This window comes from Notamacropus eugenii, chromosome 2, assembly GCF_028372415.1.
Source record: "Notamacropus eugenii isolate mMacEug1 chromosome 2, mMacEug1.pri_v2, whole genome shotgun sequence".
NCBI classification, from domain to species: domain Eukaryota; kingdom Metazoa; phylum Chordata; class Mammalia; order Diprotodontia; family Macropodidae; genus Notamacropus; species Notamacropus eugenii.
In genome coordinates, this window is record NC_092873.1 from 383,267,536 (window position 1) to 383,288,164 (window position 20,629).

Here is a 20,629-nt window from a genome sequence, read left to right on the forward strand (position 1 = left end):
ATGCAAATCAATTGAAGCAAGAAGAGATAACTTAGAAGGAATATCATAGTTATATTCAAATATTGAAGGGCTATTTGTAAAAGGGAGATTAGCATTGTTCTCCCAAACCCTGATCTATCAGACCAAGTAAGTAATTGGTGGAAGTTTACCATTTTGTTTTTATGGCAGCAAAATATTTCAAACAATTAGAGCTATTAGAAAAAGAAAAAAGAATGTCCTGATTCAAGCGTTTGTGGATTTTTTCCCTCAAGGGGAGGTCTTTAAATAAAAACTAGGTGACCTCTTATTGAGTGTGTTGGAGCCCGAAACAGTCAATTCCTATTTCTTTGTTCACCTTTTGTATATTCTCCTTTCCCCTAAAAGATATTCCCTGATGATGAGCAAGCTTCTAAATCCACATTAGGGGAGATGGGGAGTCCTCGGAGAATAAATTTGTTTGTCTGGCAACTGATATAATCTACAAGTGAGTCTGGAGAAGCATGAGGAGACTTTACTAACAAATGGAAATGTAGCTTAGTCCCTCAAGAGCAAGAATTTGTAGGATGATGCCCTAGGTCCACCATTTACAGCTATTAGTAGTAGTGGTCATAGCCACGGAGGTATTGGAATGAGCAGAAAATGAGAGGTCAGGCCTCTGCAGGTAAACAGAGAGGTCTCCTCCAGCTTAGTCCTAATGCAAACCACGGCAAATTCTTTAGAGCAGCGTTTCCCAAACTAATTTGGCACTGGAACACTTTGGGACTTGAAGTAGATAGAACTGAAAAATTCTGGTCTAGAGAGACTGGGTACATGGCATATTTCTTGGAGTAAAGGGGATTAAGGAAATTTTGGAGCAAAACAGAAACAATCAAATCTATTTTTGTAGTAAAAAATGCTGCTATACATAATCAGTTTTTGTTCATTCATATGTAATTTCATATTAGATACTTTTGGAGGGTACCATCAAAAGCATAACAGTGTTCTCGTGGGTCAGTCCTATCATATGGAACTCCAGAGTCATAGGACCTTGACTTGAGAGAGACCTTAGAGATGATCTGCCCCAACCATGTCATTTTATAAATAAAAAAATAAATCCAAGTCCAGAGAGTTGTCCAAGGTTACAGAAATAATAAAAATAAGGAGGATTCTAATTGAGATTATCTTTCTTCAGATTCAGTGCTCTTTCCATTCATTGTCTCTCACTGGCTTTTGACACAGCATGGAAAACGCTTATTCTAGAGGCAGCAGAGTCTGATTACTGGGGTACTGAGTTGGGGAGTCAGCAGATCTGGGCTCTCAGCCAACTTGGGCCCTGGAGCCCCCTCAGACCCTTCGGGTATTCTCTCTGTAACAGGAAGCAAGGGGGATAATGATCTCAGCATCTCCCTCTCACTTTATTCCCTGGTCCCTCCCAAAGAGAATAAAATAAAGAGAAGCCAAAAGTAATAAATTCTATGTCTCTGAAATGTATTTTGACTGTGATGATGAACAGTCTCTTGTTCTGAGTCTGTGGGTGTCCAGAGAAGCAGAAGGGTGAAAAGAGTATTATTATTAAATTGGAATGACTCTTGTTTCTTTCTCAAAGTACTTATGTAATCTTGGGCAAGTCATTCTCTGGATCTTAATTTTCTCATTTGCAAATGAAGGAGTTGGATTAGGTGATTCTAAGAAAATTTTTATTCCTAACAAGCTATGATTTTAGTTCTATGGCATAAGTCTATTTGTGCATGTGTATTTATGTATTTAATTTGAATATAACTATATGCCTTTACATAAAAGATAACACTAAGTTTTGGCTAATGTTTTAGAGCCAGTTCTTCATCCCTAGGACTCCACAGGCTGTGGGAAAAAAGACTCCCCATCTTCCTCTTGCAGTGAGCCCTAGCTTCATTGATAAGGTAGGTATCCCTTACAGAGTACAGAGTCAGACACACTCTGAGGAAAGCCTTCTCTTCTTCCTCATACTCAGGATGGGACTGTGGAATGAAACCACTTGGAGGGACTTTGTCTTCTTGGGCTTCTCCAGTTTTGGGAATCTGCAGTTCCTGCTCTTTGCCATCTTCCTCTTCCTCTACCTCATCACCCTGACCAGCAATGTCTTCATCATTGTCATCATTCAGCTGGATAGTCATCTTCACACCCCCATGTACCTTTTCCTTTCTGTCCTCTCTTTCTCTGAAACCTGTTACACTCTGGGGATCATCCCCAAGATGCTTTTAAATCTGGCAGTTGGGAGCCAGGCCATCTCCTACATGGGTTGTGCTATCCAGATGGACTTCTCTGCCTCATGGGCCTGCACTAATTGCTTCCTCCTGGCAGTGATGGGCTTTGACAGGTATGTGGCCATCTGTGCCCCACTCCACTATGCTAGCCGTATGCACCCCACTCTCTGCACCCAACTAGTTGGCACTTCTTTTCTTAGTGGGTATCTCGTAGGGATGGGGATGACACTAGTTATTTTCCAACTCCCATTCTGTGGCTCCCATGAAATACATCACTTTTTCTGTGACACCCCCCCAGTGCTGAGCCTGGCCTGTGGGGACACTAGCATGAGTGAGCTGGGGATCCTTATCCTCAGCCTTCTGGTCCTCCTGGTCTCTTTTTCACTCATAACCATCTCCTACGTCAACATCTTGGTGACCATTCTGAGAATACCCTCAGCAAAAGGGAAGCAAAAGGCCTTCTCCACCTGTGCTTCCCACCTCACTGTGGTCATTGTGCACTATGGTTGTGCTTCTTTCATGTACCTTAGGCCCAAGGCTAGTTATTCCCTGGAGCGTGATCAACTCATTGCAGTCACCTACACGGTAGTGACCCCACTCCTCAACCCCATAGTCTATAGCCTGAGGAACCAGGCTGTCCAGGCTGCCTTTAAGAATGCCCTCCAGGGGAAACTTCTGGGCAAAAGATAAGAGCAATGAAGGCAGCCAAAGATCTTATTAGACAGAAAGCTCAAGATGGAAAGGAATGTAAGCTTCTTTAAGGCAGGCACTGTTTTTTCTTCTTTGTACCCCCAAAACTGAGAACACTAAATATTTTAAAATATTTGTTGGATGAAATTACTGAATTTGAATCACAATCATGAGACTTAGTTTCTATGTGGCTATGGGCATCTAATTTCTCTGTTCCTCACTTTCTTCTTCGGTGAAATGGTGATAAAAAATACTTGCACCAGGGGTAATGTGAGAAAAAACTTCGCAAACATTAAAGTGATAGAGAATTGTAAGCTATTATTGTGGAAGGCCTGAGAGGGATAATTTTCTTAGAAGGCTGGGCACATCTTCAAGATATAAACCATTGAATTGTCTGGGACTTAGACAATTACCCTTTTGCTTCCAGCTCATTCTAAAGGAGAATGGATTCCTCCCATAATTACTCTTGTAAACTCTTGGAGTCTGCTTGGAAGCATGTGATACAGAAGAAAGAACATTAGATGTGGAGTCCAAACACCTGAATTTGAGTCTAGGCACTCCCGTCTACCACCTGTGTGACCTTGGGCAAATTGCTTTAATATCTGGGCTATGGTTTCCTGCTCTATAAAATGAGGGGTCAGAATAAATGACTTCCAAGAAGGTCCCTTCCTATTCCAAATGTATGATCCTATGACTTGGAATGGAAAAGGCAAGCTGCCTATGTAACAACCTCATCACCTGTAATCAAATTCTGGCTCTGATACTAGCCAACTGGATAACCACATTACTTAATCTTTGAACTCTATTTCCTCACATACAGAATGAGTATAACAATTCCTGTAGCAACCAAGGCAGAGTTGTTATGAAGATTAAATGAGATGTGTATATATAGTGCTTTGAAAATCATAAAGCATAAAAAACACGTTAGTTATTATTATTCGTTTTATTTTTCAGTTTCAGCCGCACATTACCTCCTTGGGCTTCCATTTCCTTATATGTGAAATGAAGGGAAAGGATTACATAATCTCTAGGGTGCTTTCTAGCTCTACTCTGATAATTTGATTCTCTGTGGATTCTACTCCTTTTTCATGCGTCATGCTGAGATGTATAGGAGATAATCTCTCTATCCAACTCCACTCATCTCCTTTCCAATATTACTCCACTTCCAGCCCCATTTCTATGATGGGTACCCATTCATTGTCATTGAGTTGATTCTTGGAAGGGCATTGATTCTTGGAAGGGCAGATCTCTACCCTCGAAGGGTTAGTTCCCAATACTCTTCTAGCTACCTTCTCAGTCTGGGCTTCAGAACACTTACTAGAGGATTATTTAAATAATTTTTATTTTTTTCCATTGTATTGACCTTAGACTTGAATACATTACTTTGTTCTCCCCCTTGCATCTTCCTCCTACTCCAGAAGGCTACGATGAAGGGTGCATTTATTCATATATAAATATAGCTATATACATACACATATACATGTATAATATACATGCATTCATACAGATAGAGACATATACTTTCCCTAACAGATTCTACTCCTGATCTTTGTTTTTATGTCTATGTATATCTCTCTTACTTCCTGTCCCTGCTGACTCCTCTACTTAACTTCTACATGCTACCTTGCCCTCCTATTACTTGACCTACCCCTCCCTCCAAGGATCCCTCCCTTATCCTCCCATTCTCATGGATCTAAATACCCTTCTACATTCCCCTTTGACCTATTTCCTCACCTTCCCCTCTAAAGATCCCTCCCTTACCCTCTCCCCACTCCCTATCCTCTTAACATCATATTACTCTCTGAATTTAGAAGACTTCTGTACTTTTCTGGATATATATGTGTTGTTCCTTCTTAAACCCATTCCCTATGAAAGTAAGTTTTCTGAACTAACAGCCTTCCTCTGCTATTTAATTCCTTTGTGTTGGTTCTTCCTCTTGTACCATATTTGTTTAAGATAATTATTCTTTTTAGCTATTGCTAAACAGTTTAACTTTTTAAAATCATGTCATACTCAGGTCTATCTCAATCATTCTTACAAACTATCCAATTACTAAGAGCAACTTAGACATTTCTTTTACATTTTATATACAAAAAATAGTCTGTCCTTATTTATTCCCTTGTAATTAGTCTTTGGTATATTTCTCTTGGTTCTTGTATGTGAAATCTAGATTTTTTTTAAGCAAAATCCTGAAAGTCTGACAGTTCACTAAATGTCCATGTTTTTTTTTTTTCATTCAGGATTATGCTTAGCTTTACTGAGTATATTTTCAGTGAGAATCATAGTTCTTTTGCTCTTTGATGTATAGTATTCCAAGACCTGTGGTCTTTCAGTATTGTTGCTGCTAGGTCTTGTGTGATTCTACTTGTGGCACTGCCATATGTAAAGTGTTTTTTTTTCTTGTTGCTTGTGATATCTTATCCTTGAGCTGGGAGTTTTGGAATTTGACTATAACATTCCTATAAGTTTTCCTCATAGGATCTCTCTTAGATGGGGATTGGTGGATTTCTTCTTCTTTTTTTTTCTATTTCTACTTTCCCCTTTTGCTCTAATGCTTCAGGATAGTTTTCTTTCATTATTTCTTGTATTATTGTGTGAAGATTCTTTTTCTTTAATCATAACTTTCAGGGAGTCTCATTATTCCTATATTTTTTCTTTTTGACCTGTTCTCCAGATCAGTTGTTTTCCTTATGTTTCACATTCTCTTATATTTTTTCATTCTTTATATTTTGTTTTAAATGTGTGATCTGTTATAATTTTGCTGGCTTCCCCTTCTACAATTATGGTTTTCAAGGAGTTGTTCTCTTCCTTGAGATTCTGAATTTCCTTTTCTAAGTGGTTTACTTTCTTTTCATAATCTTCTTGTATTTTTCTTTTATTTGTTTATGTTTTTTCCTCACTCTCTCATTTGATTTTTAAAGTTTTTATAAGTTCTTCTATGATGTTTTTTGGGGGACTGGTGACCATTTAGCATTGTTCTTTGGGATAGAAGAGGGTTTCTTTGCTTCACAATCCTCCTGTGAAGATGAACCCTGGTCTTCTCTGTTCCCATAGTAACTCTCTGTGGATGGATTTTTTTTCCTTTGTCTGTGCATTTTTTTTTATTTGTAATAAATAAATTTTTATAATCACCTCTAGTCCTAGGGTATGGGGGATAGTGCCTTTAGCCTCAGATACTCCTTCAGTTCTCCCCTCCAGCCTGGTACTACAACCAAGAGCTTCAGCCCTCCTGTAAGTGCCCACAGCCAGTGGCATCCCCATCCCACTGCTTCTGCACTCACTAGGCCTGTGCTGGTTCATTCTTACCCTGGCTGGTCTCTGTAGCACAGCTGGGTCTGGCAATCTTCTCCCACTCAGACACTTTACTCTACTCATTGTCTCAGGGGTAAAAGTTCCTGTGGCTGGGCTGAAGCATCTTCCCAGTCCAACTAATGCCAGGGCTTACTGCTTGTTGTTTATGGGAACATAGGCTCTAACCTGAAGGTGTTTATTCTTCCCAGGGACCAAACCTCATGTTGAGATTTTTCTTCAGATCTTCTTCAGTTGTCCCAGGAGGACCCCAGTTTTTCTTTACTCTTATTTTTACCACTCTATGTTCACCCTGAGGCACTAGTTCATCTCTTTTGTGGGGGGAAAACTTGAGAGCTTGGAATTTTCTCATCTACTCTACATTCTTCCCAGAATCCTCTCATTTAAATAAAATTGTAAATTGTACTTAAACTCTCCAAGTCTGTTTCCTTACTGACAAAATGTGGGGCTTAGACTAGAAGATCTAGAAGGTGTTTTATTCTTTCACTTTTTATGACATAGTTATGTGAGATATGAGGCAGCTGGGTGGCATCATGGATAGGGCACAGGGTCTAGAGTCAGAAAGATCAGAGTTTAAATCTGACCTCAGATCCTTTCCAGCTGTGTGACCCTGGCCAAGTCACTTAACTTCTGCTTGTATATAACTAGAGAATGAAATGGTAAATCACTCCAATCTTTGTTAAGAAAATTCTACAGGTAACAAAGAGTCAGAAATGGCTGATCTGAACAATAACAACAACAGTGTGTGGTATACTGGGATCAGGAAGATTAGAGTCAGAAAGACCTAGGTTCAAATCCTATCTTTGAAATTTGCTGTGTGACCAAGGACAATTCATTTAATTGCCCCATGCCTCAGTTTCCTCAGCAGTAAAATATGGTTATGATGTCTAAGGTCTTTTTTCAGCTCTAACTCTATTATCCTCTGCTCCTATGTCCATTTGTGGGTACCAATTGTGTATGAAAGAAAGAAGGGAAGAGAGAGAAAATCAGAGAGAGGTAGCAAAGGCAGAGGGACAGAAGCAAGAAAGAGCGAAAGACAGAAAGGCAAACAAAGACAGAGAGACAAATAGAGAGATAAACACTCTTAGGCTAGGGTTTTGTATTATTCTGAAAGGCAATTCCATCCAATCTAATTGTGAAACAGAGATCATGGAAACATTTAGCAAAAAACCAGAGACAAAGCCTCAGCATTGGGATCTCAATCAGTAGGTCCATTATGTTGTTTGCAATGTATGCACTTGGAAGCAGAAGGCACAAGTCTGAGACCTGTTTCCACAGTTTGCTAGCTGTGTGAGCATCAGTAAATCACTTTTCTATTTTTTTAAATACCTTTTCATTATCTTTGGAAAATGCAGAAAGTAATACCTGTCTGCCTAGCCCACATGATTGTTGAGATGATCAAAAGAGACCATACGTGACAGTGCTTTGTAATTTATGAGGTACTTCAGTAATGCAGCAGAATTATGTGAAGGATGTGACCAGGACTTGTACAATAAAATGATACGCTTTGTCTCTGAAGATACCTATCTCCTTTGGGAAGAGAAGGACTTGACTTTACTTCAACATCCTGAAATCATGGATTGAGGGCTGAAAAGGACCTTAGGGACCAGCAAATCATCTAGCTCCCTCATTTTATAGATGAGGAAACTGAGGCTTAAAAAGGAGAAGCAAATTATCCAAAGTCATACAGGCAGTAAGTCATAGAGCCAGGATTGTCTCAGTTTTTTGACACCATGTTCAGTGCTTTGTATTCTATTTCACATGCTGATTGTGTCATCAAAGACATCTCTTTGATGTGATGTTGAGATTACTCTTGGACTACTGACCTACTGAAATGTTATTGAAGATGACTGAGGGATGACTTTTGTGGATTTGTCTTGATCTCTTGTACTCAGGCCTATAAAGATGACTTTGGTCCAAAGGAAAAAGAAAAGCAGCTTCCTTCCTGCCATCCTCCTTCCTCTTTTCAGCTTCCTTTTGTGGTATCACCTCTCCCATTAAATTGTACATTTCTTGAGGTCAGGGACTTTCTTTTATTCTTATTTGTATCCCCAAAACTTAGTATAGAACATAGTATCACCTTCCATGAGGGAGCAGTATTATCTACCAGACTTAGAGTGTTACCCTAAGATTTAGGGTTTCTATAAAAGGAGATTTTGCATTTGGGAGGCCATTAGTGAAGGCCAAGGTTCCAAGTTTGCTCCTTTGCTATTCTTTTCTGCTAAAGGCTTGGCTTGGGTTCTTGAGTGGAAATCCAATTCGTTCCAGAATACTGGGTCAAGTAACTGAATGCTATTCAAGATAGAGCCTTCTCCTTGCATAAGAGGCTAGATCTAGAAATTGAAGTAGAACTTCTCTTTGCTCTTACAGGTGCAGGCTAGGAGTACTCATTTTTTTATAGTTACCTCTAGCTACTCACATATATCTGGGATCAGATAAGGGTAGGCATTTTGGTAAGTCAGACTTACCTTCTTCCAAGGACCCTAGTCTAGTCTGATTTTTGCTTATGCTTAGTTCTCTCAGGATCTCTCTCATCTTTGGCACATTGACTTGCTCTATTTTGTGGGCCCACCCAAAGTTATGATTCCAGTATTTAATTTTCTTGACTCAATTAGTTGTCCTCAGTGAGATTTCAATGGTTCAAGGGACCTACTCACACACAGTTGAACAGGTGCCCTTAATCATCTTGTGGTATCATTGGAGATGTTTCCACCTTCCAGAGGAAGATGGTTTTAAAGATGTGATCATTTATTTTGTCAGCCCTCATCAAGTTCCTCTAGGTAATATACTCTCTTATAATGATATGCCAAGGGTAAAAAAAAATATATGTTCCAGTATTAAATGGAAATGATTTGATGATTATCCATACCAACTTGTTCTTTTTTATGGATAATAAAGAACTGTTTGTACTTAGCCATGAATCCATTAATTCTAGAAAGCACAAAATACCAGTTTGCATCAGTAGGACTTTAATTCAGGTCATCCCATTACAAAGGGAGATCTTGGTTTTACACTCACACATTCTCCCCCTCCCTCCTTTTTTTTCCACAGTGACTAAAACTACTCTTGAACCTGGAGTTCTTAGAAATATCCAGGTTCTTGCCAGGATAAAATATACTCTTTGCCCATCCTCCTCCTTCCCTAGCCATATCAGGATCTTCTCATCAGTTACCAAAGTATGAATTTGTGAATCCAACGTAGTCATAGCCAGCAGTACGACCACGAGGATCTGTGTATGGTTGCATTCGTGAGGCACAGAATTGTACCTGCTCTGGAGTGAGGGCCTGGAAGACAGAAAGCTATGTTGGTAAACATTCTAGGGAAAACAGTTACTTCAGTCTCCAAGCCCAGTGATGGAGGAGGCAACAGATATGGGAGATAGCTCTATTTTCCCTTTCACTGACCTATCTCACCAACTCTATACCTATAAATTAATTAAGAGGGTCTTGAAATTCCTACAACTCATCTCATCCAAGAAGCCCTTCTTGATATGTGAGTGACCACTGCATAAACTTGGAAGCAATAATCTGTAAACTATTCCTTTATATTTGTCTTTTCAATGTCTGCTACTTCCTCTATGACTCCCCAATCAGATAAGGAGCAACCTTATCTGAAGGAAAACGAAGCCATGACTTCCTCCATCCTCATCCCTTCTCTCTCCCCTTCTTCCCCAACCAGGACCCTAGTAGAACAAGTTGTGTTGGTACCTTTGTTCCTTAATCTTCCTACCAATGTCCTCACTCCATTCCTTTTCCTGAATGAATAGTGACCCTCACCCTTATGGGAAAAAATCCATAATCTTTATTCCACACAGACACTCAAGGTCTACAACCCACCTTTCCAGTGAATTGTGTACAGGGACCTCTACCTCTGGAACATACATGGCTGTTCAAACTACTGGGATAAGCAGGAAGCCACCAACTATGATACTACTAGGAGGTTTTAGGATTACCAAGGCTAACCCTCTCTCTTGCTTTTCCATTCTAAAGTTCCTGGGGCCTGATCATCAGATTTATTTCTATACCTTCCAAACCCAATTCACTCTCATCTGATCTGTATCATTACATATCTTATGGACTCCTAGACCTTGCCACCCACCCCAGTGCTATAACCCTAAGAATGCAGGGTCTTTGCATATACTCTATAGCTGAACTATCTAATATTTGTTGTCTCCCTGATTAGAATATGACCTCCATGAGTCCAGGGACTATCTCAGTTTTCAATTTGTATTTTTAGGGCTTCCCACTGTGTTTGACTCATAATAATCACCTATGCTTTTTCATTTAGTCATTCTTTTTTTCCTTCTGGAAATCATTTCAGTGCTCAGCCTAGAGCTCTTGTTAGAGGGACTGAGTGAGAAAGCATAGAGGAAAAAATTAGAATTTGTGCACAAATGACCATAGAAGACTCATAAAGAAGCATCTAAATAACATAGGGTGATCACTGACCCAGTTAAGTATCTAAAAATTGGGTTGATCCTCACTGAAAACAACAACAACAAAACCAACAACAAACAAAAACAAAAGAAGACAAGAGTACAACCAGGAAGGAGAGGGGGCAAAATTTCTCAGGGAAAGGGACTGACTCATACAAGGGCTCAGAAGGAATTCAGGTGCAGGGTGTGGGAAGTTTATTGACCTTCACAGCACTAGAACTAGATATAGAGTTGGAAGACTCTGGCTCCTTGGCTCTTCTACTTAGTATGAGCTTAGGCAAGTAGGACCTTGGACAAATCATTTTTGTCTCTCTTGAGTTTCAGTTTCCTCACCTACAAAATGGGGAGCTCAGGTGATATTGGAGGAGCCTTCTAGTTACGTCTTTAGAGAGTACATGCTCATCATAGATATTACTGATCCCAAAGATTAGTATCATTAATTAATAAATAAAAGTAATAGAGTCCAGTTGGGGGAGAGGAATCTTTAAAACAAATACAGAATGGTTCAGATCTTTTGAGAGTATCCAATAATTACTATATTGATCACAAAGATTAGTTTAATTAAGTAATAAGGGTAATGGAGTCGAATTTGTGTGTGGGTGGTGGTGGTGATGGTGATCTTTAAAGTAAATGCAGAAGGGTTCAGAGCTTCTGAGCATGTACATGAACTCTTATACTGATCACAAAAATTAATATAATTAACTAACAAGGATAATGGGGTTCAATTAGAGAATCTATAAAGAAAATGTGGAAGGGTTCAAATTTGATATGGCACTCAAAAGAGAGATATTTTACATTCTTGTGTAGGAGAGACACATAAGTGAATGTCAGTTCATAGGAGCATAAATTTAGAATGGAAGAGATTTTAGAAATCATCTAGCGATCCAACCCCCTCATTTTATGAAGGAGGAAACTGAGGACCAGAGAAGTAAATGATTTGAGCAAGGTAGCAAGTGGTGGTAAGTGACAAAACTATATATATTTTCTCTAAATCCAAAACTCTTTTTAGTGTTTTACTATAACGTTAATTATGTTAGGGAAAGTTAAAGATCTTTCCTACCCATTAATGGGCCTGTCCATTAAGGGAAGGTTGATTAGGAGAGATTTGTTTTGTGGGAAGATGTGATGGAAAGCAAAATAGGATCTTTTGCTATTTTTGTTTTAGTATAATTAAGTGCCTCTGATTGAATCTTGCCTTTATCAATCAAGAGTCTTTACTAGGAGTACAGTAGAGAAACAAGAGTTTCTTTTAACGAGAAACAGTATATGTATTTGTATTGTTAATTTTTTGAATGTGACTAAAGATCTTCCCCACCCATTAATGGGTCCATTAAGGGAGTTTGATTAAGGAAGATTTGTATGAAGGCCCAAACCTTTTGTTAATGAGGCACTGGTTCTCAAGGATTGTGATGCTTTATGGCTCTAAAAAAGGTATAAATACTCTGAGTTGATTCTTTTCTTTGGGGCTTATTGGACATGTTTGTTTGGTCAGATGAGGACTCTGGGAGGCTGCTAAGTAGCCCTCCCTGCCCTGGCTTTGAAAACCCAGATGTCTGTGCTTCCCTCTTTGGTAACTATGATCAGACAGTTGAACCAGACTGTTGAATTATGGTCAGGCAGAGGAAGTCATGTCTGTTGATCTTTGATTTCTCTATATTTTCTTTGAAGTTCAGGGTGCTGATTCCTCTGAACTAGGTGATTGATATATGTACTTGGTTAAAGGAAAGATACATGAGATTGATTAAAGTGATTGTTAACCCCTCAAAGGTTGCCTTTCCTTTTAATGAACGCAGATCTAAGAACCTATGGTAATAGCGCCCCCTTGTGTATGTTGGGGTGCTTACTGATACAGAAGGCTCACACTTTTTGTTAATGTCTAATGAGGCATTGGTTCTCAAGGATTGTGATGCCCTTTGGCTCTGAAAAGCGTGTAAATCCTCTGAAATGAGGTTTTGTTTTGGGATTTACTCACTGGAAATGTCTATTTGGCCAGATGAAACTCTGGCTAGTCACTAAGAAGCCCCCCAGCTTTGAAAACCCTTTTGTTAGTGCTTCTTTCTCTGGTAACTATGTATGCATGTATTTATGTGTATATAATGGTCAGACAGTGGGATTTGTCTGTTGATCTGTGATGTATGTATTGCTTACGGTCAGAGAGCTGGAAGCCCTGTCTCTTGGTCTTTATTTCTCTGTATTTTCCCTGAAGTTCAGGGTGCTGACCTTTTCCCCTGAACTAAGTGAATGATATTTGTGCTTGATTAAAGAAGATCAGTGACCCCTCAAAAGTTGCTTTCCTTTTAGAAAAGCAGATCTAAGAGCCTGTACAGCAAGTTCTCCTGTGCCGGGGTTCTTGCTGTTACAATTACCCAAGTTATTTTAGCAGTCATGTGTAGGATGACCTGGTAGAAAAAAACACCAGTAATACTAGTAAGTCAGGCAAGAGAAAGTTGAGGTCTACATTCAGATGGTGTGTAAGCAAGGTAGGTGCAGGAATGGAGACGAAGGGATGGCTTGTAGAGTCTGACCTGTTTCAGATCATCCTTTGTGATGTAAGGTTTGCCCTCAGCCAGGGCCTGGAAGCCATTCTCAATTTCCTCACTGGACTTAATGTTCTCTGACTCCTTGTCAATCAGGAATGAGGTATATTCCTCCAGTGAGATGTAGCCCTTTCTGGGAGAGAGGGATGAGAAGGGAATATTTTAGTAGTTATATCCTTCTTAAGAGGAATAATTCACCTTCGAGTTCAAAACGCATGGCTTAAAGAACTTTTGTCTAGGTTTTCCTAGGTATTGGAGAGAAAGATTGACCACAAAGATAAAATATGAAAGCTGTCTTCATATTTCAGTGGTTGTGATCTTAACCTTGGTCTTTGACTTTCAACTCTGTTTGCTCCCTTGGAGCTGCCTGACACACTGTTCCTATGTGTGACCATCTGTAAGATGAGGATGTCAGATGTCCTCAGGTCCCTTCCAGCAGACAGGCCCCTCCATCTCTGGACCTTTTAAAATTTTGTTTGACAACTGGATCTTTGACCTCATTCACTAAATCTACAACATCTCTCTCCATGAACTTAGGACAGATCTTACTTTTCCACTGCTGTGGCTCCCTGAGTGACACCCCATGGAAATCTTCTACCTTTCTCATGTTTCTACTTCTGATTCCAGAATTGGAATGATTCCATTCTGATTCCATTGTTGTATAGGACCAGAGCAAATATGGCTCCTTCATAGATGGGGCTGAATCATCTATTCCCCTTCCTCTACTACCCTTAAAGAATAGGACAGAGCTTAAAGCCATGGTTAATAATTATGGCTGACAATATTCTTAATAGCTGACATTAACTTTGCTTCCTTCTGCAAATCCTCCCACTTGCTACTTCATTTTTCTTTCTTTTTAAAATTATTTTATTTTTAATTTATAGAATAAAATAAGCATTTCCATAACACAGTATAATTTAAAAAAATGACTGTATATTTCACATTCTCTCTCTCTCCTGTCATTGTCCACCATAATTTCTTCTTTTTCCTACTTGCACTATCACCTCCTCCATGTCGATTTCTGTTATGGTAATTAATTTTGGGAGTCTAGAATGTATCTCCAGATATCCTGGCTGGATTAGGGGACTCAGAGCCAACTAAGGATCTCAAAACATATTGTCAATTTCCTTCATCCTACCTACTTAGAGGAGAAGGCCAGTGAGTAAGTAAAGAATCTATTCTTCCATCATTTCTGAAAACTTTCTTACTGATGACTTGCAATTGCTGCCTTCATTTCTATCCTTGTTATCCTTCTTACCTTCCAGGATCCACAGCATCCAGGAACTTTTCAAACTTGGGCTCAGGTTCCCCTTCCTCCACCATGGGCAAGTAGTAATTGAGGCCTCTGAGGCAGGACCGAAATTCTTTGTGGCTCAGCCGTCCAGTCAAGGTCTCATCAAAGTGTCTGGATGAGAAAATATTGAATACTGATACTTCTTCATAGACCAGTATCAGTAAGTCAGTCAGTCAACAATCATTTAATTAAGCACTTACTAAGTGCCAGGCACTGTGCTAAGGTCTGTTGCTTCAAACAAAAGCAAAAATCACTTCCTGCTCTCACAGAGAGTTCATTCTAATGTGAAAAGCAACATATAAATAATTAGGTAATACAAGATATATACAGAGCAGGTTGAAGTTAATCTGAAAAGAACAATTTCCTTTGTCTTCTAAATATTGTATACTCCCAGTCCTGTGGGAGTATAGCCTTCTTACACAGGACTATGCTGGCGTTCGTTTGTACCAGCTCAGGAAAGTAAAGTTAAATTTTCAGCACAAGTCTATATATGTCAGAAATCAGCAAATACTACAAATCAGAACTTGATTTTGCTAATTGTCTACACTTAAGAAAATGATAAAGACAGTGTAAAAGGAGCAGATTCAATTTGAAATTGTGTCCTGTGCACATTTATGTTTTCCTAGAGAGTCAATTGTTAAATATTTACCAGCACAATCCTGGTCTCATACTTACTGATAAGTTGTACTAAATTCCTTGAGAGTCTCTTCACTCACACCAATCATGTCCCTGCAAAGAATAATCATAATATCTTATACAAAATACTTTCTCATATATGCCTCCCAGCTCTACCGTCTCCCACTGAAAGAGACAGTATCACTATCTGCTAATATCAGCTTGAGATTGAAAGGAATTCCCTTCGCAATGATAAGAATGGCCCATCGGCCATGAAACAAAAACTGGGAAAGATATCAGTGCCTTGGGGCATTTACAGCTGTTGACTATAACTATGTCCAGAGCAAAACAAAGAGTGTTCAGAGATGCGGAGACTGTAAACCAGGTAGGTAGGGTAACCCCACCCATAGGTCATCATATTAGAGAATCCTGGAGATGGAAGGAACCCAATTGGTGATTTAATTCAGTTTCTCATTGCTATTTCTCAGTCTCTTAGCATTGGAAATTTCCTAATGCTGCTCATTCTGACTGACTTCATTTCATCTTCACTGGGGAGCGGGAAAGTGAGTCAGTCAACCAGCATTTATTAAATGTTTACTTTATGATTATTGGGATTGTGTAGAAAGGGGAAGCTCCTACAATGGTTGGGATCCACTTTGGCCTCAGGGAAATGAGTCAGAGAGGCCTTAAATTTGAGTTTAAAGAAACAAAAACAAGAATATAAGGCATTTGGGAGAAATTTCAGGCCAGGATCAAATATTGTCCCAAATCACTGAGCTGTCCTTGAAAAGAAACTCTGTGAGTGTATAAAATGTGTAAAGTGTTTTGAAGGGTATTAGATTGAATGCTGAACTTGAAATCAGGAGTCTCTGGGATCAAATTCCACATCCAACACATATTAGATGCATGACCATGGGCACGTTATTTAATGTCTATAAACCTTAGTTTCCTCAGCTGTAAAATGGGGATACTGATACACATCAAACAACTTACACTATTATGAGGCTCTAATGAGATAACATAATTTTTGAAAACTTTAAAGTGCTATTTATATGTCAGATATTATTATTATTATGATGATAGTTAGAATATGCAGGTAATCATAAGGTGCTCACTGAAAAATAATTCCATTGAAAAGGTAGTACTATTAGCTTCTGTTTCTTTTCTCTCTTCCCTACATGGTAAGCTCCTTGTCCTCTCCCATCCACTGTGCTTTTGTCCCCAGTTTCTCACTAGACCCTCTGGAGTTCTCATCCCTTCATCCAAGCCTAGTCAAAGTCTGGAGGATTCCTAGATTTCCCATAGCCCCACAGTACTTGGCTTGGATCTGCTGTTCAAGATTATGCTGCATCCTCATTCCTAGTTGGTGAAGTTGGTCCCACTGTTGGGCTAAGCCGATGGTGCTGTATTTGATGTCCAGGATCAAGGCATCCTCCATAGTATCCCCCAGGTCCTCAATCTTGCTCAATTGACGTTTCATCACCTGAATTTCCTTCTGTTTCCGCTGGAGAGGAAGAGGAACAAAGAAAGATTAAGGTTGATCAGTGGAGTGACAGCAACCCAGAGAGATATATTTGCTGGAGGGTCTTAGTCCTGTTCTGCTCAGAAGCCTGGGGTGATGGACACAATGCCTACCTTGAAGCCAGGAAGACCTTGGTTCAAATGTTGTTTCTGTACAAATCTGGGCAAATCTTCCAACCTCCCAATACTTTAGGCTAATACTATAGGTTTTATTATAGTTTTATAGTTTCTAATGCTATAGGTTTTTGTTCAGTCAGTTTTAGTTGTATCTGACTCTTCATGACCCCAATTGGGATTTTCTTGCAAAGATGTTAGAGTGGTTTGCCATTTCCTTCTCCAGCTTATTGTACAGATGAAGAACTGAGGCAAATAGGGGTTAAGTGACTAGCCCAGAGTCACACAGCTAATAAAGCTAATCAATGTCTGAAGCTGAATTTGAGCTCAGATCTTCCTGACTCCAGACCTGGAATGCTATTCACTGTGCCACCTAGCTGCCCAGTGAGGGAAAGAGGGTACTAAATGATCTCTGGACTCTCTTGCAGGTTTAAACTTATGATATAACAATATAAGGATAAATATAAATTCCTGCATTAATATTTAAAAACAATTTTACCTCTTAAGTATAAGAGAGAGTCATCTATTACATTCCATGTTAAAAAAAAAAACCAGGATCTTAGCTAACAACAAACTTAATATGAAACAATGCAAATATGTGGCTGCTTAAAATAAAAACAAGGAGAAAAAAAGCTCTCATTATATTATGCTGTATTAATAGAAGGATAGTGTCCAGGACAAAGGAAGTAGTAGTCATAGTTTACTCTCCTTGGTCAACTACATTGATAATACTAGTTGTGTGTGATATATGTTTGGAAGGACACACAGGTAAGCTAGAGTGTGTCAATTAACTGACTGTCCAGAAGATAGTAACCAGGATAGTGGAAAAATGGAGAATAAGGCACCTCAGGATTGGTTGAACATATACTGGAGTTATTTAGGCTGGAGAAGAGAATATTTAGAATGAACAGGACTCCCAGTCATCAAGTATTTGAAAGGCTGTCATAGGAAACAGCGCTTGGCACATAGTGGTGCTTATTAAATGTTTATTGAATTGAATTGAGATTTGACTTGTTCAATATGGCCCCAGAAGGAAGAATTGAGAATAATAGGTGGAAGTTTCCTACAGGTTGGTTTTGACTGTTTCTAAGGAAAAAACTCTTAGCAATTAGAACTATGGGAATTGAACAGACTGTAGTGAACTTCCCATCAGAGAGACTGAATGCCCATTTATAAGAAATGTGGTAGGGGAAATTCATGCTTCAGGTAAAGACTGGACTAGATGAATATAAAAGTTCCTTCTAACTCTTATTCTGACAGTTATCTATGTCATGAACTGAGGGAGAAGAGGCAGATAGGATTCTAGCATGTTTCAGTTGATTGATGGTCCTCAATTATCTAGGATCTCCATTTTTCCCATGAAAATTGGAAAAGAGCACACAGCTATAAACTAAGGGAAAAAATGGTAGAGGGATATCCATGATGCATATTCTGTCAATTTCAAGATAACTGCCCAGTAGTTACTGTCTACACTCTCACATCTTCTCAACCACCCAGCAAGTTCTTTGCACTCCCCATCAGCATCAGGCCTGCTCTTCACAGCCAGCCTCTTCCAACAAAACATTGGGACTATATGGAATTTTGATCTATCCTGGCTAATTTTTTCTTTCCATTATCATGCATAAATATATTACTCTGCCACCCAATCAGATTGGAATAGCCTCCTTAGAGCAAATTAGGAAAGCCCCTGGTAGGTCACACCATAAAGTTCACAGGTTGTGAGATCAATGCTATTTCTTCCCCCAACCTTGAATTTCATAATATTCCTACCATGGAGTTCACTTTCATTAATTTTTACAGGGATAGTTATTCTAACTAATGGAAAGAAACTTAGGCACAAATAATCCAAAATGTTAAATTATCCCCAAAGAACTCCATTTTGATTTGGGAATGTATTTTATGATATTTTGTAATCATTTCTCTTTCTGAATTCTGATTAGAGGGAAAAAAGCTATCTATGTATAGCTATATCTCTAACAAGACCTATACCTATATCTTTATATCTATCAGAATAAACACATAAATACTCTTTATAATACCATAATGGGAGGCCTTTACTTCTGAAGCTCTAGTAAAAAGAGAAGGGAAAGAAGAGAAAAAAACATGACATATCAGCTTGGGGGCCCAGAATTTGACAACACTATAATGGCTCTGGCTAATGGTAAAATTGCTCTTCATTTTCTGGACATAATTTGACTGACAATGAGAGGAAGATAGCCCTAGGTTTTATGAGGAAACAGCATGGGATTAAACATTTATACATAGCATAGTATAGTGGAAATAGCATTGCGCTCAGGGACAGAAAAATTGAGGTTCAAATTCTGTCTGAGGCTACTTTGTGACTTTGGGAAAGTCCTTCTTAGGGGCCCCTCTTAAGGTCTCAGCTTTCTTATCTATGAAATGAGGTATTTGAACTAGATAATCTCTCAGGTTCAGTCCATCTTTTCAATGACTAATTGGATAATAGAGTTGTGAGACCTCCACATTGATCTAGATATCACACTGGTACCCCTTGAAGTACTTGCTGCTCTATAAATAAGACACTCAGTCTCTTGGCTGTGGGCATTTCCCTCAGCTGTCACTCATGATAGAAATTCTCTTTTCTTCTTATCTCCACCCTCTGGCTTTCCTGGCTTCCTTAAAGTCTCAACTAAAACCTCACCTTCTGTAGGAAACCTTTCCCATGTTTGCCATTTGTTCAGTCATTTCAGTCATGTCTGACCTTTCTTGATCCCCTTTGGGATTTTCTTGGCAAAGATACTGGAGTGGCCTGCCATTTCCTTCTCCAGCAAATAGGGTGTTAAGTGACTTGCATAGAGTCACATAATCTAGTAATTTCTGAGGCCAGATTTTAACTCAGGAAGATGCATCTTCTTGATTCCAAGTTCAGTGCTCTATCCCCTGTGACACCTAATTACTTTAGCCTTTCTCAATCCCTCTTAAGTCTGGTGACTTCTCCCTATTCATCATTTCCTGTTGATCTTATATATGGCTTGTTTGTTTATATCTTTGTTTGCTTGTTTCTCCCTCATTAGATCGTGAGCTCTTTGAGGACAGGGACTTTTCCCTCTTTTTGTATGAATAGGGTATAGCACAATATCTAAAATATCATACATGCTTAATAAATGTTTATTGACCAACTAAGATATTAAAAGAAACCAAGGAAGGCCTTGTGCACATTGGACAGGAGGAACTGAGGGGAAAAACATGCAAAAAAATTATACAAGATTATAAGGATGGGTAGTACTGAAATCAGCATCAGGAAATAAGAACCCAAATGGATAAGTTCATGGACTCATCATAGTTGAAGATTACAACCAGGCTATGTGGCATTACAGCAACCAGTCAAAAGATGGAAAACTTCCATGGGGTCACATGCCACCATTTTTTTGAGCTACATGACATGACATAAATATTTTGATTAATGCCTTCCATTGAATTGATTAGATCAGAGAATCACAGAATTTGATAGTTAGAAGGGACCTCAGCAGCTATGTAGCCTAACCCTCTTCAGATTGCTTGGAAGCCTCATAAAAAGGAGGTGAGAGAAAGAACTAGATTAAAGAATTAAAGACTCAACCAACTAATTAAAAAGAAAATGATTCATATTTTTAAAATCTTGAGTCTTACTGCTAGCAGCCTTCCTTGGCCCGTCCCACTCTGGGGCGGCTCTAATTGCTAAAGAGCAGCTTTTGGCATTTCGGTTTTGGTTTGAATTGCTTGACATAAAGCCCAAATTGGTCTTTTTATGCACTGGAGGCCCCTAAGTTTCCCTTCTGGGTGCAAATAAAATAAGTCTAATTTTTCCGCTATGTGATGTTTGAATGAACATGTTGAAGGCATCAGCTCATCCCTCTAAGCCAGGCTTTCTTGCTCTCTGTGATTCAAGCAGCCACAGGCATTGCAGGCACTT

The 20,629-nt window shown here is 39.1% G+C and overlaps 2 protein-coding genes across 2 annotated transcripts in view; one reads left to right on the forward strand and one right to left on the reverse strand.

The window, feature by feature from the left end:
- The first annotated feature begins 1,949 nt into the window (after window positions 1-1,949).
- On the forward strand, window positions 1,950-2,891 carry OR10Z1 (olfactory receptor family 10 subfamily Z member 1). Its single transcript, XM_072638576.1, has one exon. It carries the CDS (start codon window positions 1,950-1,952, stop codon window positions 2,889-2,891), a length of 942 nt encoding a protein of 313 aa, XP_072494677.1.
- A 6,261-nt stretch (window positions 2,892-9,152) lies between these two features.
- SPTA1 (spectrin alpha, erythrocytic 1) overlaps window positions 9,153-20,629 on the reverse strand; it is a 99,258-nt gene continuing 87,781 nt past the window's right edge. Inside the window, exons 47-51 of the mRNA XM_072647345.1 lie at window positions 16,398-16,585; window positions 15,142-15,195; window positions 14,431-14,577; window positions 13,161-13,305; window positions 9,153-9,484 (exon numbers count right to left, since the gene is read on the reverse strand). Of these exons, the coding sequence (XP_072503446.1) occupies window positions 9,365-9,484; window positions 13,161-13,305; window positions 14,431-14,577; window positions 15,142-15,195; window positions 16,398-16,585 (654 nt within the window). The 3' untranslated portion in view covers window positions 9,153-9,364. The remainder of the gene's footprint in view (window positions 9,485-13,160; window positions 13,306-14,430; window positions 14,578-15,141; window positions 15,196-16,397; window positions 16,586-20,629) is intronic.

Bases quoted from the DNA above. Each gene is read 5' to 3' on its own strand.
- OR10Z1 (XM_072638576.1), top strand. From the start codon at position 1,950: ATGGGACTGTGGAATGAAACCACTTGGAGGGACTTTGTCTTCTTGGGC.